This window comes from Pinus tabuliformis, chromosome 4_2, assembly GCF_031772625.1.
Source record: "Pinus tabuliformis cultivar Carrire ecotype Pingquan chromosome 4_2, CPIR1, whole genome shotgun sequence".
Lineage (NCBI taxonomy): Eukaryota > Viridiplantae > Streptophyta > Pinopsida > Pinales > Pinaceae > Pinus > Pinus tabuliformis.
The window spans coordinates 916,881,415-916,903,164 of NC_142304.1; the positions used below are offsets into that span (position 1 = coordinate 916,881,415).

The 21,750-nt window shown below is 37.9% G+C and overlaps 1 protein-coding gene across 1 annotated transcript; it reads right to left on the reverse strand.

Moving 5' to 3' along the window:
- Positions 1-3,102: 3,102 nt before the first annotated feature.
- On the reverse strand, positions 3,103-5,825 carry LOC149172659 (tRNA dimethylallyltransferase). Its single transcript, XM_089424396.1, has 7 exons — positions 5,582-5,825; positions 5,192-5,309; positions 4,271-4,314; positions 4,048-4,158; positions 3,839-3,931; positions 3,600-3,718; positions 3,103-3,459 (listed from the first exon to the last, which is right to left on the reverse strand). Exons 1-7 carry the CDS (start codon positions 5,707-5,709, stop codon positions 3,335-3,337), a joined length of 738 nt encoding a protein of 245 aa, XP_089280522.1. The 5' UTR covers positions 5,710-5,825; the 3' UTR covers positions 3,103-3,334.
- Between the last annotated feature and the right edge of the window lie 15,925 nt (positions 5,826-21,750).

Here is a 21,750-nt window from a genome sequence, read left to right on the forward strand (position 1 = left end):
TCTCTAGTGTTTCTTCTAATCTCCTCCTACACCAAGTCAAACCAAAGTGTCTCTCAATTTGGGAGCTTGTCTCTTCCATTAACTGAATCTTGATAGTTGTGCCAGGGCTTCAGAAAACCAAGGAGTGCTAAGCTCACAAGTTCACATGGTGGCACAGTCTCTCTTACTCCTCCAAGTTCATCTCTAACCTGAGTGAATTTGGATAGGTACTGAACAATAGTTTCATTTTTGTGCATTCAAATGTTCCTGAGCTTATCTTTCAATGCCAATTTCCTGGCATCATTGTTGCTTTCAAATAGATCTGTGAGGGTTTTCCACATTGCATAAGCAGTCTCCTTGCCATGCAAATTCGAAACCACATGGTCTCTGACTCCCTCCAGGATAATCCTCCTGGCTTTTGCAGTATCTTTCTTCCACTGAGCTAGTTGTTGTGCATCTGATGCTACTGGTTTTGGAATATCAGTTTGTGTGTACTCCAATACTCCATTGTCATCCAGCACAACTTCCATTCTATGTTTTCAAGCTATGAAATTCGAAGTGCCCTCCAATGCATACTCAAGCCTCAATCCATAGAAAGACATTGTTCCTGCACTGAAGAAAAATCCTGCACCACAAATCTGTTATTCGAAATTTCTCTAAGAGATGATTAAGAATCTGGTTTCTATGTAGTTTTCAATAGCTTTGATACCATGTAGAAATAACTCGAAATTTGCAGTTGCTAATGAAATCAGACTGAAATCAATAGAAAAAAAAACTTCTACTCAATTTGCAGAAGGGAAAACATACAATAGAAACACATGCAATCATTCAATCACAATGAACACAGTATATTTTTTTTACAAAGGGAACCCAACTGGATAAACCCCTCCTCTGTTTGTTTTATATCATATGAGAACAATGATCTATTACAATCACTGCTTCATATTTGAAGCTCAATCTACACTGCAATATTGATCTCCTCCTGAGTCTGCTCTGGCCAATACTTAGCCAAAATAGGCCTCCTGCTTCCTCCTATTTCCTTGTTCAATCACTGCTCCTATTTGCTTGCGCAAACCCAAAAGGATTCCTCACCTACTACATGCAAACACTGTACACTCACTAGTATACAATAATAATTACATTGATGCTTTTTTCCTCCACTCAACTAGGCAATTTGAATTCCATGCATCACTGGAGTTTATTTTAATAAATTGACTAGTTAACCAAGATATCAGTGAGTTAACAACAGTTATAACTACTCAACTAAACTCCTACTAACTCTATTCATGACTAGAGCTCAAATAACTAATCTTAACTAACAATAACTCCACTAGATTGCTAGATCTTAGCAATCAACCCATGCACTGTTAAATTGTGCAACTAAGGCCAAATTCCACTTTGGACAGCTCATTTGGTGGAGATAATCATTGCATTGAATTCCTTTTTTCGAGAGGACCAAAATTGACTTTTGGAGCACTCAATTCGGATAAGGGAAAGTGGATTTTTGAGGTCAAGCCCACAAATACAAAATTGTCAAGGTCGACCTTTGGTCAAATGACACATCTCATGGACAAAATGACACCCCTCAAGTTGCATAACAAGTGCCCTCTTGCCTCCTTTGGACATCACACATCACACACTTTTCTTCTCTCTTCAATTGTTTGGTTCGTACAGGTTAAAGACAACTCTATTATTCTTCACATGTGCGAGGGTTTGGAGGCATCTTTGGTTTGGCTTGGTTTTCTTGGGTTTTGGATCTGATTAAGGAGACCGAATTCAGTGAGAAAAGAAGGATGAAATTCTAAAGCAACTAGACCACCTTTGACCAGCATTGACTTTTTTGCAGTTAAAATTTGACTAGTGTCAACCAAGGGTTAAAAGAAGACTTTTAACTTCAATTTTCTTGGAGAAGGTCTGTCCCATCAGGCCGCATTTTGAGGAGTTTGACTGCTGTTGACCGCAGGTTTGACCACAGAACAGAGCTGTACTTTTTCTCTCCACCAACCAAGTTGGACCGAAGTTTTTGGAGCTGTTTTGACTGATCCTTGACCAGCAAAAGAGGTCATATTGACTGGGATTTGACTGAATTAAATTGAAGCAAATTTGACCATGATTTGACTGCTGTTGACTTGACTGGTTAGGGCAGTCAACTTCTGTTGACTTTTTGCAGTTTCAACAGTTGACCAAATTTGACTCTTCCTCATCATTTTGACATTGTTATATTGATTTGACATAAGATTAATTGAATATTGTATATGGTTTTGGATATTGGCTAGTCAAAGTTTGACTTTGACTCTTGGATGATGTACTCTCTATGCTGAACATTTGAAGACAATCTAGTAGAAGAAGATTTGGAAAGGGTTTTCCCCCTTGTGGGGTTTTTTCCCTGGTCATTGACCAACTATTGTGTCTCTTGTCTCTTGACTATCTTTCATAGTGCATTTGAATAATTGTTCTATCTACTATTATCTATTGTCATTGGTTAAATTGAAGAAATGGAAATTGTTAAATTGGATGCTATTAGATATTGTTGAAGTAATAGTTTCAGCATAGAACAATTGATGAAAAATTAACATGCAGAACTCTACTTCTTGCCCACGAACTCGAATTCACTAACTTAACTTAGTGACAATGCCATGTCCCTCCTGTTAACTGCAACTCAAGTCATCCTGCTGATGTGGAATTTCGAATTTCTTCATTTGACTAAGGCACACAAATCAAATGAAGCCTTTTCTTGCTACAATTTAACACCCGAAACTAGCAAGCACTAATTTCGAAGCGAAAGGAGCACTGGTGACAAGTATTTCTCTTAAGTGGTCATTCAACCTCTCACGGAAAGTTTTCAAAGGGACAGCTTCAAATGATAACGATAGTCAGTTTTGGAATTGAATATCCGATAAACTACTTTAGAGAGATGACTATAAGCAAACATTCTATTTCATTCTTTTGTACACCCTCGAATTCTACATTATTTTGGTTTCAGTTACCATGACTTGTGGTGTTATCTCTCATGGAGTCTGCTGCATGTCATAGTAATTAATCTGTAAGTTGGGACCAAACATAGAGCAGAAAGTAAATAATAAGTATTTGAAGGCAATGAAAGCAAGAAAAGTAGATATACAGTGCTATAAAAGAGAAGATTGCATAATGAGGAAAGAAGAATGGCAGTTTCTGCGTTACAGTTTTTCTGTCTGTCAGATTAAAATCAAAAGCAGGTAAGATTGTATGATGTGCAGAAGACTGCAGAGAAGGCATGAACTCTACAGTCCTTGAGATTGTGCTGCTGCCATCTTTATCACGACACAGGAGACTATAATAACCAAATCTATATGAATTTGAACATATTGGCTTCTAATCAACTGCCTTGCAACTCTTCCAATGCAAGATACTGTAGGGCTGTTGTGAACTTAGCATAAAAACCTATTTTTTGTTTGTCTGGCGCATTAGTGATTTTCAGTATAAATGTAGATCCATCATGTGCTGCAAGTAATTGTAAAACATAAAGCTATATCAGCAATGAGCCACAAGTACTAAGGAAATGAAAGGCCAAAAGGCTACTTGTGGAATACATGATTCAAACGACTCTTGGCATCAAGAACCGAGATATCAGGACAACACACCTTTTACAGTAAGAATATATGGTAACCATCTGTGGTAAATATACAGAAGCCTAGGTGTGTCTCCAACATGAGTATCTGAAATCAAGAGTTTGCAGGGCTCCATTGATGGTAGTTTATCACTGAAGAAATAATGCCAGAGACATGAAATTCAAGATGCAGACAAATGAATGAGATTTAAAGGGATGTTAAAGAAAAAAAGGAAAGGAAGATATTTCTGATTTCCAGCGGATGTCCCTTACTTTGCATGATTTATTGCATCACAGCATAGGGCCAGAGTTCTAACCATGGCCACATCACGCCCTCTTGACTGTCCATACCTTTCTTGACATTTCCTGGAAATTTGACAATAATAACATTTAAAATCCCTTAAGAAACATTAGGACATTGGTTTATCTTGGATCCTTTTCCTCCTGAATTTTAGAATTGTAATGAAAGAAGGAAATCCTACCCCTCATCAAAAAACTCACAGAAATCATCTATAATAACAGCTCTTGGAAAGTCCTTATGCAAGTGAAATGCTGCAAAATATTTTCTGATTCCTTCATCGTCTTCCAGATACCTGAACCAGAGAAAGAAAATCAAGACTACCCAGATGCACAAAAAAGAACAACAATTGTTCAATGAAGGCATTCTAAGCATCATGAGTATGGTGTTCAACAGAAAATTCTTACTTCATATGTATATATTCAAAGATATCAGAAGACGGATCGATACCCTGTGAACCAGTACCAAATGAAACTAGTCAGCCAAATGTAATAGGTATTGTCAAAAGAATTATCAAACTAATCGGTTTTGCCCAGGAGTTTGATCGGACAGTGAAGATAATATATTAATATCCTTTATATGTGAGCTCTCAAACCATGGCACATGGCATATATATTATGTACTATGACAGCTAACTAGGTATTATGTGAGTTTTAAACAATCATTGAATGCTCCAGTAAACTGAACCGTGAGAGGAGGGCCTTAAAATCCATTCATTCATTTCAAGAATAACAGCAATGCTTCTCTCCAAAAATACTAGAAGACCCCTGTGGCAGACCATATACTCAAAACGTTTTACAGATGGTATCCTTATTTTGAGAAGCAAAATATTTTAAATTGAATGGCATAATATTCACAAACCTTGAATGCAGTCGGGCATCGAGGCTATCATGTTCAATGCGTTTCCTATCAAAATTGTGGACATGCAAGGAATCAGACCCAGGATCTGCCCCCAGTTAGTGAGTTACTCTACCACTGAGCTACAAGCCCTTGTCATAAAGAGTACTCTCGATGTGTTTATCTAGAGATGTGGACTGCTACCTCCAACACTCCACTTCATTCCACACTTTGGCTCATAGGGAAGGTCAAAAGATAAGAAGAGACGGAGAAGCGTCTTTGAACATTTGTTTGATGAAAATTTACAAAGTTTTGTAAGGTTGTCCTTCCCGGAACTACTTTGTTTTTTGCAATTTTATTTATGCTGTATATGTAAATGCAATGCATGATTTTAACATTTCAGAACAGTTTCTTGTTGCAATTCCTTGGCTAATGGAATCCTATGAACTTCGTAAGAAATCAAGAAATCGTATAGAGTGGAATTGTAGAACCTGAGGTAAGAAAGGAGGATTTCTCTCCAAACTTTGTCTTCTGCAAATGAAAACAACAGTGGCAGAAGTCTCCTCAGCACAGTTGTAAGCAAACTGTAAAAGAAGGGATGTTTTCCCACTGAAAATAAAAAGGGAGGGTCTATCAGAAAAGGATTGTTAATAATAAACCACCATTTAGAAAACTGGTTTTTCTCACAGTAATTCCCAGACGAAAGAAAATCATAAAGCCGCAAAACCCAAATGAAAAAACAGCCATGATTGACAGATTTCAAATGAAGAGGGGAAGATCATTTCAAAAGAATAACTTCATTAAACAAAATTAGTGGCTTCACAGCACTGCGGCCTAGAAAAATAGTGGGTAGAATAGAAAAGATGAGGTGTGAAACATACCAGTGTGGAGGTCCTGAGAGTAGTATTCTGTGATTGTTTTGGGGCGTTGGTGCCTGTGACGATGAAGGCTTCTTCCTCCCAGCTAGCTTCCCCTTTACCTCAAGTTGAGAGAAAAACTGTTCCAGCATCGTGTCTCTATTTAGCAGAGATGTATGTCGTGAATTTGTATGTTTTAACAGAATAGCTGTTTGTAAGCGTCCATAATCGTAAATCCCGTGGTTGTTTGAGAAAGCTAATATGTATGCAGTTTTGTCATGCCCGAACGATTAAAATTACAAGATTAAAATTACAAAATAATAATTTTCCCATTTAGTAAGTCAGACAACACTTTAGTTAAGATTAACACCATCTTCTTTGTTTTTTACCCATGAGTAACTAGCAACTTCCCCACATATATGTAACAGCTCCTCTCAACCCATTTATATTAGAAATTCATATTTTATGGTTTTTTTATTTATGAGTAATTAACTTTCTCACATACATATATCTAACAGTTTTATGCCACATATATTAGAAATTCATATTTTAGCTTAAGACGAAGAGAGACTCCAACGAGATCTTTGTCTTTTGTTTTACTAGCCTGTGAGATTTTAAACCATGTTGTCCCCCATAGGATTTAAAACCAAGTGGAGGGGATAACATCCAATGAGACAACCACCCTTTTGTTCCTACTAGGAGATACAACATCCTCTTCTTTGTTATAATTATGGAAGAAGTTTTGTTATAATTATGGAAGAAGTATTATGGGAATAAATGTAAAGAATAAAATGTATTAAAGGGAATAATTCTATTAAGGAAATTTCAAAGGTTCATGGCATAGTTATAATTATGGGGAGAAGTATTTTGGAAATAAATGTAAAGAATAAATTTTATTAAAGGGAATAACTCTATTAAGGAAATTTCAAAGGTTCATGGCATAGTTAAATTTATTGGAGATTATATTTTTTCTTTTATAAAGAAACTATCCTTGAGTATTTTTATGAGGAACTTCAAATTTCACTCTATTATTTATTAACAATTTTAGTTTTTCAAACATTGAAGTTCATTAGCTATATTAAGCTTTGAAAGATGATTGTTTTGATCAATAACAACAATTCCCACAATTTTACTCATGATAGATCATAAAAGAAATGTCACATACCTAGTAACCTTGTTAAATTATTGAGGCTATGACTTATTGGAAAAAGTAACTATGTTTGGTCTTCAATTATGTACTTGAGTCATTATGAAATGTACTTGTCAAAAGAACAACAAAAAAAAGAAATTTTATTATTATTATTGTGACTTATTAAAGCATGGGTTGCATGCCTGGGTCACCATGTTTTAAGTCAAAGTCCCCATTGAGGACTTCTAGGATTTATTCTGAGTCTATAGAATTATTGTACATTTAAAGAGACCCTTCTTAGGCTTTTGAATCATGTAAAAAGGTTTAGTATTGAGTCAAATATGAATTATGGAACCTCCACACCATGTCGGCCTAAGGGAAGATCAAGTCGGCCTAAGACCCTATTCGACCCCACAAGAAGCCTATAAAAGGAAGGACATCGAATTCATTTGGAGCATCACTTCTCATCAAGTTTGAATTCTCTCTACTAGGCAGAAGTGCAAAGTGGGTAGCTGGGAAAGTTTGTTGTCGGGAAGCCGAAGTGAATGCAAGTTTGGGTGAGTCTAAGGAGTCAAGGAAAATCAAAATTTTGGTGGTGGTCTCTCTCTGTTTCGTGCTCTGAATTGGGAGATCGAAGTCTTCCAAGTTGGACTATTGACGGAAGTTGTTAACTACTGTAAGTTGCTGCATAGTCGAAGTTGTTGCGAAGAGGTCAATCTTATGGAGGCTGACTTGGTGTGTAGGAAAGGTTTGGTCTTGGTCTAGGGTGAAGAGTCTCAAAGAATACTATTGAAATGAAGGATTACTTTGATTGGGTTTTCCCCTCGAGGGGGATTTTTCCCTGGAATGTGCCTACACCTTGTGTCCATTGTTTTATGTATTGCTTCTTTTGGTAATTGCTTAATGAACTAAAGAAAGAAGATATAAAGAATCATAATAATAAGAAACATCACAAGTAATTATCAAGGTCGATAAAAATTTTACTGCCTTTCTGGTTTTCCAACATGACATACCTCAAAAATGCCATAAAATTCTATGTTTAATACCAAAATCATTTCCTTTAATTGATGGTAGAATTCAATAGTGGAAGCATAGCTATAGAGTCCTTATTGTTCTATTCAATCTTAAAATATGAATGTAATCTAAGAAAGTTTTATCCATAATTATATGCAAATCCATAAACATAAAACTAAAAAATCTAAAGAATCATAAAACATAGACAAAAGAAAAAAAAAAAAAAAAAAAAAAACAAAGCAATTCATGACATAATTAGATTACCTATATTTTGGGAAAAATAGTCCTCTAATTGGATGTAAACAAAGGACATTCATATGTAAACAAAGGACATTCATATGCAAATAATGGACATTCATTAGAAGCACAAACAATAGTAGTATAAGCCTACATGAAAGTACATTACTATTACTATACTACCATAAAAACATATACCCTCATTTGTACCATGACAATAGTAATAATAATACCACCATGCTCAAATTCCCAACTTTGTATTTATATGCCAAATACTCATTATGTGGTCTTCATGAAAAGCTCATGTTTCATTGTTAATCCCAAGCTTAGGATAACATAAATCAAGGTAAATATCATGGATTTATAATCAAAAGTTTAAGGACTTAGGATGTATCACTAGCTAACGTTTATAGCCATAAGACAAAAATTTAGGTTAAATAATTCATTAAGGCCCTTTGCCTTGTTGATCCATTTTCTTGTATCACGTTGGCAAAAAATTTTAACAGAGGTAGACCCTGGGTTTAGACACAGGGCACCAACAAGGGATTTTGCCATAATCTAGCATTACATCGATACTTTCACCTCAGTTAATAAGAAAGGAGGCATCTCACCTAACGCGTACCAAGGCTCACTAAGATAAGAGATCATGGAGAGGCATTAAAGAACAACAAAACAAGTAACCCATTCCATGCAATCATAACATAAATTCCTCATTAATCGACACATACATTATGCAAGGAGAGTGGATCTGTAACATAAATAGAAAGAGCAAAGAACATTCCAACTCATGATAAAAAGAAATTTTTAAAAGGGGGCAATCATTTCATCACATTGCATGGACACTAAGAGTTCCCGCAACTCCCTTTTATAAATAACAGATAGGTCCATCATTACATCACAGTAACATAGTCATCACAAAAAGAACATCAATCTTTGCTAGAACATATTACATAATAGGACTTAGACAAAGGGAGTATGAACATGAACATGTTCTCCAACGACGCAACAACAACATTTTGACATGGATTCTTCGATCCTCCTCTTATGTTATCTTCCCTTTAGATTTTATACATTTTCCTCTGCAATCCCGCTCGTTTGTTCTGCATGTTGTCACAATGGATAACCCGCCCATTCTTCTTCAACGCCTTCTACAAACTCGACCTTGACTACTCGTTCTGCATGCTAACCTTTCTTTGGCGGTCTCTACAAACTATGCCTTAATTGTTCTTTCCTTTCCCTCTCCTGCGCCTTTCTCTTGTCATCCTCGGCCTCTAGTTGTTCTTGATTTATTTGTTTCCCTTTCTTGGGTAGTATTCTACGCAACTATTTTTCAACCAAATCTAGTCAAAATTGGCCAAAATTCCATCCCAAAAAGCGAAGGACCCAACAAGCCCCGACCACATTTTATTGACTCATCCTCGAGTCAATCTCTTGTTGGCACCTCTATTTCTTCTTATTGTTGTGGCACCTTTCCTTGTGTTACATCTTCTTGTGCCACAGGTTTGTCTTCAAGCGAAGGACCCAACTTAGACATAGTTTGTATAACATTAGCTTTGAAGCAGGGGTACTCATTTATTACAAACTCGAACAAAACCGAAACCTAGTTAAGAAATTGTGTGGTGAGTTCAGTAATAGGGTGGTCAAGTTGAGCACTCATGATGGTGTGACATTAGTTTTTAGAATCGGTATTGAGCTGCCACAACTTCCTAAAATGATTCAGAGCTGGTGGTTTGAGATCACGCAACACAACTTTAGTAGTGTGTGATTCTTCTTCAATCTAGTGAATTTGTTTCTCCAATGAGTCAGTCCGAGCAAATAAGTCTTGTTGTTGGTTGAGATCTTTCATGACTAGAGCTTGATTGAAAAGCTATTGAGCTTGTTGAAGCAACTCGTATACTGGTTAATTCTTTTTGGCAATGAATCTAGACCAGTCGGGAACCTATCGGAAGACCTCTTAAGCATTCACAATATATTGGCAAAGAGAAGTCGCATCTGCTCTTTTCTGCTCAATTTCAATGGTATATTGGGTGTATTGGTCTGGGAGCACTTTTTGAGTAGCTACAACCTTGTTCTACAGTTGTCGGTTGACAATCACCTGTCCAACACAAGTTGCTCCAATATGGTCACAACACCCAAAAAGGGGACAACTAGAAAAATCTTCAAGTGCGTTCGAGACCACTTTAGCAAAAGTCAACCATAAATTTTAAAATTTAGCGCTAGTATCCTCTATTTGGCTTTACATTTCTTCCTTCTCGTGTAGTAGTTGATCCCACATAGCTATAAGGGAAAGGATTTGTTGTTGTTGTTGCTCGTGGTCAGTGACTAAATTATTGTGTAGGGCTTCTACCTAGAAAGCAACACCTTGAATAAAACTAAATAATTGTGAAGATGACCAATTTTGAAGACCACTGGACAACATAGCATTAGGTAAAGGAAAATGTGCTTATAGAGATTGGCCACTAGCTATAGACTTTTCAAAATGACCCTGTGGGGAGGTCTCACATTCCTGGCTCCACTCCTTGTGAAATTGGGTGTGAATTTCCTTAACAATCTATGATGGTAACAAGGGAACAAGATTGTAATCTTGTGTCGTAATGCCTAAGACTTCATTACACCTGTCAAGATCTTGGCTGAGTTGGACAATGTGAGTTATTGATAGTTTTGGGCCTGGTGTCGGAGGTAAGGTAGGGGGCATAGGCACTGAGGCAGTAACAACGGGGATGGTATGCACATCTAACATATCAAGGGTTTTTTTAGCAGTAAGAGGGTTGTTGGTATGTGGAAGGTCAGAGATGGTAGCAGAGGGGGATGTTGTGTGTGGATATGGGCTATGAGACAAAGGAGTAGTAAGTGTGGAATACAAGTGTTCCTCAATTATTTGGGTACCAACAATAAACCGTGGGGCTCTTCCTCCATGAGATCAACAATCTGGGACTAGGGATGGGGCGAATTGTTTTGAGCTATAGGTGTAAACAGGCCAACAAAATTAAGAGTGTCTGGTATTGTTGGTTCAATGACCGAAGTAGCACCCACAATAGCAAAAGGTACGACCTATGGTCTGAGAAAATGAGTGCTAAGTGAACTACCAACATGAACATCAGAAATGGAGGGTATGAAACTTACCGAGGGGTTGAAAGCCTGCAGAGTGCTCCGAGTTGAAAGAATAGTCTCTTTGAACTGCTTTAGAACATGAGTAAGAACCTCTTCAGCTACACAATTCCTAGACAAGGAAGGACTCTCCCCAGGCAGCGAACATAACAACTTTCCTTCAAAAGAATAAATATTTTTATTGTCTCGGACCTCGCAATGGATACTGGGCTAGGATAGAACCTCATTGTGAAACGCCTCCTCCAACACATAGAAAGGCATTAGCCGCATGTGGAAGGGCTTCGAGCTGACAACTTTGGGTCAAACATAGGTGGTGCCATGGCGAATGTCAAACCATATAGAATGTGAGTACTCATCTAAAATTGGTCGAGGTACCCAAGTGACATTTTTTGTGATGCTCACCATCTTGGTATATCAGCTGACAAAAGATTCTTCATTGATTTCATTATTGTTGGGATCTTTTGACATTCTCCATGGGAGGTACACAAGGGCCAAAGGTTGATCATTTGATACTGGAGTAGGTTGTCTCCCTTCAAGAGTGTGCCACTTCATCATGTAAATAACTATGATTAAGTAGCCAAAAATGAAATAGGTAACCTACTTATAAACATCCTCGCAAGGCTCAAACAACTCCTTCAATAAGTAATTACACCAATTCAACTATTCTCCACAGTAGCAAGCTTCAGTGACAAAGATGACATCCAAGGTGCACTAGCCCTTGGTTTAGTGGTGCATTATTTTCCTAGCTATAACATGACATGCAAATTTTATCGAAGGCCCATTAATCATGTCGATAATAGCCCCTATTCCTCCTCACTAAGTAGCATATTTAGTGTAAAAATTGTTCTCACTTATCTTCTTACCCCGCTTGGAGGTATTATGGAAGGTAGGCGAAACATCTGCACTAGCCGCAGACATCTGCATAAACTTGTGAATACCATTGGCATGTATCAGGTACTCTTATTAAAGCCATAAGGATCCTCCATGCAACTGAATGATGAGAGATTTGGTAAACTTCTCGACTACTCCAAAGGTACCGAAGACAACCATGTTTCGCAAATTCATTAGTGTAAACCTCTGGAATGCTCGAAACTCGACTCTAAGATGGGAGGAAGTGTTGTCATCCTGCTTTGTTGATGGTTCTATGAAGACCTTATGCTTGAGTGTAGGGAAGTTGAATGAATCAAAAAATTCATTATCAACTAATGATGCCTTTTCGTACTTTCCAAGAATGTCCTCCATATCTGTAATTCTAGGATTTAATGGACCTACAGGAACAACAAGCTTAGACACATGGATCATGACTACAACTTGACAATTATAGACAATATGCATAGGAGGTTGAAATTTAGACTAAGAGATAGAATAATTTGACACCAAAGCTAGGGTGAGCAATTCGACCAACCAACTTCTTACAATGAGGAGTTTCAACATTGCCATGCAGACTATATAGAAATACTTGACACGACGTCTGCAATTGGACCGTTTAACTAATAAATGTGAATACTTACCATAATCTATTCAAATCATGATAATAATGGTGACTATGTCGCATAACTCAGATGGATGAAATAAAAGACTCGAAAGGCAGATGATAATTATGACCAATTAATAGGGAATGATGAAAAAACCAGAAAATGGAAAATTGAAATTTGTTAGGGCTATTACAGGAAAGATTATAATAATAATTTTGAAACTACTCTACTAATTATGATGGATTTTGACAGACGGGACAACCGACATGTGCTTCTCCCTAACCATAATCAATTGTTGTGGGTCACAACTAACTAGACTAACAAAATGGATGCAAAGACATTTATTTTCACAACTAGACAACTGACATCATTGACTCAATCCTAAACCTAACTATGACCCCCTTTCAAAGATCAATCCATTATTCGAGAGTGATATTAGCCATGGAAGGGCTTCATGCGTGCACCATTCACCCATCCTGGCAAAAAAATCCCATCCAGTTGCGCAAGCCTAACAACTCTGGAATCTCGTATGTCCACAACAAAGAAAGGACCAAGCCAATGCATTTGTAACTTCCCGGGATGCTTCAAAACCTTGCTTTCATAGAGTAAGACCTGATCACCAACAGATAAGGACTTCTTCTTTATGTGTCGATCATGCCAGGCTTTTATCATTCCTTTTCAACAATCTAGTGAAAATCCGTTAGGAATATCACTTCATTCAATTCCCATAGATCCTGTAATCGTTCTGCAATGGATTCATCCTCTATCATTTTAGTAGTTTGTGCAATAAAAGGTTAGGGACACTGAACTCAAATGGTACCACAACTTCTCTGTCGTAAACAAGACGGAGCAGAGTGTACTTATGAAATCGCCTAATAGTGGTATGGTAGGCGCATAATGTAGCTGGTAAACACTCGTCCCAATCGTTCTTGTTTGCGTAACATATCACAGTGAGTCTTTTCTCCAAAATCTTATTGAAATCTTCGACTATACTGTTTTCCTACAGATGATAAGGGTTGCTCTTATGGTGTTGAATCATAAAATTTCGCAGCAATGTGTCAACAGTCTTATTGATGAAATGAGTCCCTTGGTCGTTGGTAAGGCTCCGAGGACACCCAAATCTAGTGATAATATTTTTAAAAATAAACTGCGTAGCAGTATGAGTAATATAATCCTTGATGGTTGTGGCTTTGGCCCAATGGGTTAATTAGTCTATTGCAGTGATAATATATCGGGCATGAGAGCGTCGCGCAAGAGGATTGATGGGACCCACGAAATCGATAGCCCACTTTTTAAAAGCTTGAAGTGCTCATACAATATGTAGTGGAAGCTCGTCCCACTGTGACGGCCAACCAACCCGCTCGCAAACATCACATTTCTTGACATACTTTTTTGAATCCTTGAATAGGGTGGGCCACCAAAGTCCATCTTGCAGTACTTTTGTGACAATGGATTTTCCCCCGACATGCCTTCCTGCAACTCCAGAACAACACTCCCATGGAACATGTCCTCTCTCATGGTCTAAGACACATCACCATAGGATATGATCTAGTCCCTTTTTTATAATTTCCCTGTAATAAGTTGATAATCTACGACCTGAATCACCATATTCCTTTTATGGATTGTTGAGTAATTGTTAGGGCACTTACCAATGGCGAGGGACATGGCGATATCTTCTAGCTAATGAGGAACTACTTCAACCTGGAACAAGTCCACATCAGGCAATTGTTCATCCATTAACCCTCCCTCCTCTCCAGACTCCAATCAAGAGATATGGTTAGGTCCCACATCAGTCCAACTTAGTTTCACGATAGCTTCAAATGTGAACTCATAAAATAACAAAAGCCATCTGCATATTATTCCTTCTAGTAAAGGCTTGTTCACCAAATATTTTAGCACAAAGTGGTCAATAAAGAGTTTAAAAGGTCCTTCCAATAGGTAGTGCCTGAACTTGTGAAGACAATGTAGAAATTTCACGTAGATTAAACTGATTATGCAATGTATTAAAGCAAAATACTTAATCTACTTCTACAATCAAACTTGTGGAAGCTTAATCGATTTTGAGCAAGATCAATTAGAACACATGTAATAGAGAAGAAGATTCAATCACACATGAAACACAGAAGAATACTCCGGGGAAAGCCTTAGCTAAAAACCCTGCTATTTGTATTATCATACAAGTGGAAATATCTCAGGATTACACAAAGCTTTAGCTCTCAAGCTATCTAGCTCTCAGTACAATCCCTCGCTGCTGCTCATAGACATAATAGTCAACAAATATGCCTTCCTTCAGTCCTCCAAGCCTCCTATTTCCTTGTGCAGTTTCTCCTGGGTCCTCCAGCTGCAACTTGTGTGATTCTCACCTCACACACAACATTGACCTCTGAAATAACTGCACAATCTTGAAGGAGATAATTCCTTCTACATGGATGAGTTTCCTTTATAGGAAAATTCCTCCAACTGATAGTACAATGTCCATGTCTTTAATCTCAATTAGGTCTCTGTCTAAACTGAAATGCATGAGTTATTTATGAGATAATATTTAGTTATCTGGAGAACACTAGTTGCATGCATGCATGCATTAACTGACTGAACTCACAATTAGTTCCACAATCTGTTGGAACTAATCTAACTAGACGTAACTCAGTTAACCGAGCTAACTAATTACAATTCAAAGTACAACTCATCCTGATCTCCTTAATTAAGGGATAACTTCCTCAATCAAAGGGATAATTGTTGCATGTCTTCACATAGACTTCATGTTTGATTTTCTCCAACTAATTAACTCAAGATGAATTAATTAATTATTTTACAAACAGTTGCTGAGCTCAAATTTGAATTTTAATTTAGGGACTAATTAAAATTGGAATCTATCCCGAAATGTTATTTATAGCAATGCTATTTTTAGAATTTCTATTTTTTGCTATTTCCAACAGAGTTGGAGTATATCCTGAAATGTTATTTATAGCAATGCTATTTTTAGCATTTCTTGTTGCTATTTTCAACATTCCCTCTCAACAAGAAAGGCATTCAACTTGAACCCGATCCTGAACCGTTGGAATGTTCTGCATGCAACTCTTCTCTCAAGTGTTGTTGCTCCAGCAACTCCAGAAACAAAAAAAATATCCAACCTGAATCAGAATGATGCCTCTGTCATCAAAGTCCCTGACTACTATTGCCTCTGTCGACTAAAAACTTTGCACCTCTGTGCTCTTCAGTATCTGACTGCTCTAGCCTCTGTCACTTTGATCTCTGACTGCATCAATCACAATGATTCCTCTTGTTGCATCCGTGCTACTGCTGGTCCTATCTCCCAGCACTGCACCTCCTCTCATCATGTTGCATCGTGCTGCCCACTACTTCACTGTAACTCAGTTACTGAGAAGTAAGTAACTGATCTCCCAACTGACCTCCCTGTTGGGCTAGAAACACCCTATGATATTGAAGCTTCCTTTGCTGCTCCATCCACATCTGTCTCTACCCACTTAACCAGTCCTACTACTCCTCGTCAAGGCTCCCGTAGCAAGGTCTAATCAAAGAGGCTAGATACCTCAAGGATCCTACCCCTATTTCAGACTTCTTGGGACAATCACTTCACATATCCCCACCTCACACCTGGAGGTATCGATGCATGTGATGTCTCTGCCCACTTGGCTCCAAATTCACCCCTACTGGAGGTCTTTGCATGAGTGTATGCCTCCACTCGGTCTCCTCTCAGCTTCTCCAGTTGTTGCTGCTCCACAACCTCCTAAAGTTGCTTCACCAATTGTGGCTCCACCACAATTGTCTGAAGCTTCTTCTAGCGCTACATGTTGAGAGGTAATGTACTCTCCCTCTCAACCACCAAGTCTCTAACATTTGCCTTGCTCCTCAAGGCTTTTCATGCATCTTGAACCTCAAGAGCATACAGGTTCTTGGTTAGCACACCAATATGTTTCATTTGTCCTGCCGTCACGAAATTTTAGGGAAAAAAGAGCTAATTTTAAATCAGCGATATCTCCCTCATCCGAACTCCGATTCAGCCGCTTTTTTTTTTTGAATTTGGGTATTTTTCCGCAAGGAATCCAGATCTGCTATTTTTTCGGAAAATTTTGCACAAAAATTTTCAGATCTGCTCTGAAAACTCGCGGCCCAAAACTCAAAACTTCGAAATCTCCTCTAGTATATTGTTCACTGCTCCGATAAACTCAGCTCTGATACCATGTAGAAATTTCACTGTAGATTAAACTGATTATGCAATGTACTAAAGAAAAATACTTAATCTACTTCTACAATCAAACTTGCGGAAGCTTAATCGATTTTGAGCAAATATCAATTAGAACACATATAACAGAGAAGAAGATTCAATCACACATGAAACATAGAAGAATACTCTGGGGAAAGCCTCAGCTAAAAACCCTGCTATCTGTATTATCATACAAGTAGAAATATCTCAGGATTACACAAAGCTTTAGCTCTCAAGCTATCCAGCTCTCACTACAATCCCTCACTCTTGCTCATAGACAAAATAGACAACACATATGCCTTCCTTCAGTCCTCCAAGTCTCTTATTTTCTTACGCAGTTTCTCCTGGGTCCTCCAGATGCAACCTGTGTGATTCTCACCTCACACACAACACTGACCTCTGAAATAATTGTGCAATCCTGAAGGAGATATTTTCTTCTGCATGGATGAGTTTCATTTATAGGAAAATTCCTACAACTGATAGTACAATGTCCCTGTCTTTAATCTCAACCGGGTCTCTGTCTGAACTGACATGCATTAGTTATTTATGAGAGAATATTCAGTTATCTGGAGAACACTAGTTGCATGCATGCATGCATTAACTGACTGAACTCACAATTAGTTCCACAAACTGTTGGAACTAATCTAACTGGACTTAACTCAGTTAACTGAGCTAACTAATTACAACTCAAAGTACAACTCATCTTGATCTCCTTGATTAAGGGATAACTTCCTCAATCAAAGGGATAATTGTTGCATGTCTTCACATAGACTTCATGTTTGATTTTCTCCAACTAATTAACTCAAGATGAATTAATTAATTATTTTACAAACAGCTGCTGAGATCAAATTTTAATTTTAATTTAGGGACTAATTAAAATTGGAATCTATCCCGAAATGTTATTTATAGCAATGTTATTTTTAGCATTTCTTGTTGCTATTTTCAACAAAGAGTACTCAATAGCAAGGGCCTCCCTTTTTGTGGTTGTTTCTTCTCAATAGTAGATAACTTCTTGCTGGCAAAATAGATGGCATGATTTAAGTTTCCCTCTCCTGGTTGAGCTAGAATGGCACCTAGGGCAATCACAAAAACATATATATGCACATGGAATTTTTTGTTCCAATCAGGGTATGCTAGAATTGGAGCACTGGCAAGTTTCTCCTTCAAAGTATTGAATGCAGCATCACATTTTGCATTCCACACAAAGCATTATGCTTTCTTCAAAAACTTCTCCAAAGGATCAGTGATCAAGGCGTTTAAGTATGGGGGATTTACGCAGTGCATTATATTAGATATCATTTTTGGGATTCAACTGCGTTAAGTAAGTCATTCAAACGTATGACCATTTCCATGAGAGGTAGTCGTAACTAACTAATTGTTGTGAATGAACCGTCAATAATATATGGTGTGTCCTAGAGTCAAATGCAACTGCTTAACATTAGCGCGCGACGACATATTCAAAATGACTGTAACTTTGGTTGGGTCTACCTCAATCCCTCTTTGCAAACAGTGTGGCCAAGCAGAGTACCAAAGGGAACAACAAAAATATATTAGTTTAGATAAATTTGCAACTACCAACAACGATAAACAATCACCCGCAATAGGTTAGAATGCTTCTTCAAAAGGTTGTATACCGTCCAATCATCCATGTAAACTTCTAAAAATTTATGGATGTACTCACGTAAGGCTGCAATAACAATTCTTGAGAAGATGGTTGGATCATTCTTAAGGCCAAATGACATCATATGGTAGGCGTAGGACCCCCACTCAGTCGTGAATGTATTCTTATGCTTGTCCTCCTCTATAATACATACCTGATGGTATCCTGAAAATCCATTAGTGAAGGAGTACGCTTCATTTCCATCAACATTGTCTAAGACTTAATCGTTGAACAAAGTAGGGAACAAATCATGCACATAGGCATTATTAAGGCTCCATTAATCTACACAAACATGAATATCATCTGAATCCTTCTTATCCTAAATGAAAATGGGACTAGCCCACTTAGCTTCATCAATAAGGAAAATGATACTGGATGATACCATCTTTTATATTTCATTCTTAACTTTCTCCTTTACTCCAGGGTTCAATCTGTAAGGTCGATGTTTCATCGGTCTTGCGTCCAACTTCAGAACAATTTTCATTTCTCCTAAATCTCATTTAATCCCCTTGAGCTCCACAACTGACACGGGAAAAAGATCTTCATATTTTTCAGAAGATCAAAGATCTCTTTGGTAGTTTGCTCATCCCAGTAATCACCAATAGAAGCCATCTTAGGTCTCTCTTTAGTGCCAATGTTATGCTTCCGCAACTTTAGTGGCTCTAGATGTGATGCATTTATAATAGGACAATCTCTTATATCCCGTTTCCCTTCAAATTATTTGAAGGTCAAATGTCTCAATTTCTTTAGATTATCATCGTCAAGGTCTAGATTCACCTTATTGCAAGGAACAACTTCATGAAACCCTGATTCGTAGATGTGTTAAAAAATGTCTTGGTTAGTATAATCCTCAACAGGATTTCCTGCAAGGAACAAAACCCTTTTGGCTACTTTTAAGACTCCTCCAATCTTCTCATCTTCATCTGAGAAGGAAAAATCACTAGAAAACTAGGTTGTCATGGGTTCCCATGCAATTGTATGCCTTTTCATCTCCTCCTTTAGATACCAAGCCAGAGGGAATGTTCCTAGGGTAGGGATGAACTGATGTACTCACAGTCTTTCAAGAAGTACTTATTTGGTCCACTTATCCCTGCAATTATGAATATGTTTATAGGCTCGATATATCCCTCATATTTGGGAATAATGGTTGGATAATTTCTCAATTCACCAAATCGACATAGCAAAGTAGACTTGACTACTTCCTGCCCTTGAATATGGTTTTTATGGGCTCCCCACCACCTTGTCGGTGTTTCCTGAAGGGAAACATCCATCAAGGGGATCCTATGTGGCTCTTCAACTTTCAAATCAACTTCATTGATAAAGTTAACAACATAGCCAATACCATTAAAAATAGGAAAATCCCATACCTCCTTACCAATCCAATGAGCACAATGAATAGTTGCACATCTTCTAGACTGTATCTCATGACCTCCCTACTACCAATCATCCCATGCAACCTCTGAACCAACTTATGTGCTCTCAACACTCCTCCAACTTATAGAACCATTGATTGTGGGATTAATATAGTCTTCTATTTTCCTCACAGTGAGTCGATATATCTAGTCCAGGAAGCTAGGTTCCTCTTCGTCATCTACAGGTTTTGTAAATTTGGGATCTTGGTAGGGATCTAATGGTTGGATCACTATAATTCCATCTACCTCAAAATTCATTATTTTCTTCTAAGATCGATACAACATAGTTCTCAAATGCCTGGTCTATTCCAACAATGCAGAATAGGGGTCTTTATCTCCCACAATATCGATCACTTCAAAGGCATATGTCTCACCCTTGAAATATCCACATCGACATCCTCTAGGCATCCAATGGGAAGAAATCAATATTGGTTCAACATGCACAAATGAATTGGGGAGAACACCAACTTTGGTTTCCCAAGAGCTTCCCATGTCTTTCTCAACAAGATATTAACGTCAGAGCCTAGGTGTAGCATAAAATCTTTAATCTGGAATCTTGCAATATGGGCATCAATGTAGAATTCCCTTCCAATCCTCCTCTTATTTTGCCAAATTCGTCTAGAGTACCTCTCTAGAAAGTTTGCAGAGATAGTCCCTCCGAGAACTCCCCAGCCTTGACAACCGTCTTAAGTCTCTTGTGCAACTGCCCCAACATCTACTCATCACTCACAATTTGTAAAAATAATTTGAATCAACCCATCACATGCTGAGGTATATCTTTATGAGAACATTGGGCTCTTCAAATTTGCCTACTCTGTTAACTCCTTTTGTGGGTTAGGGGGTGGTGTCAACTTCTTAACAATTTATGTCGACTCCATATAGTATTATTTCTGCTGGCTAGAGTCATAAGATCCCCTAGGTGATGCAGATCTAATGACTGTTGGTTATTCAGGGACACCCAAACCTTCTATAGTTCTCTTTCCCCCTTTAGTAACTATATTAATATTTAACATTGGACCTAGTTTACATTCCCAAGGCTCTGCATTAATTAAATTTGATCCTCTCTTTCGATTGTAATCCTTCCACCTAGTGATCAATTTGGGATAGTCTTCTGTTACATGTGTGTTTACTTTGCATTGAGAACACCAAGGCCTTCTAAGTAGTAGACACTCATGGGAAATGTGTCCCTCTTAGTCACAGTGGTAATAACAGATTAAACCTCTTCCTCCAATCATGCCCCCCTTTGTTCCTCCACCTCCTCGCCCTTGAGCATTTTCATTCACTCTAAATGTAGAACAATCGAGCCGGCCAACCAAAACATCCAAAGCTCTACACTGATCAGTGTGATGATTCAGAGACCCGCAAAAATCACAAAAAACATTATTTGGGTCATGTGAGTATTTATGTAAAACCAAATAGAGACGAGGAAGGTGTCCAACACATGACATATTTCATAGTACTCAGTCGAAGGTGTAGCTTGTTGATTGGGGAACACATGGAATTGAGTTTGACCTTGATACAATCCATTTGTGTCGACTTGTGCAACTCTTGTAGTAGGTAGTGGAGGAGTTGAACCTGCAGGCATTGAGGATGTTCCCAGACCCTTCAGCCTTAGGCGTTCCATAGCATGGTGACCTTCAATATGGCAAGTGGTACACCACACTTAAGGACGTACAGGTTGTGCAAAATGCATGTCTTTTAACTTTTCAGTCAGGTTAGAAATTTGATGTTGTAATCGAATAAGAGTAAGATCATTGGAAACAAATCCCCCTTTATGATCTTAAGGATACCCCGCCATAGCTTCAATCCTTGTAGCTTGCTCAAGTGCATCTTGTAAAGTGTCGATCTTTTGCAGAGTTAAAGGCGTCCGAGTTAATGGAAACAAACACTTGATAAACTAATCTCGCTCATGGTTGGGATTAATATGATAACT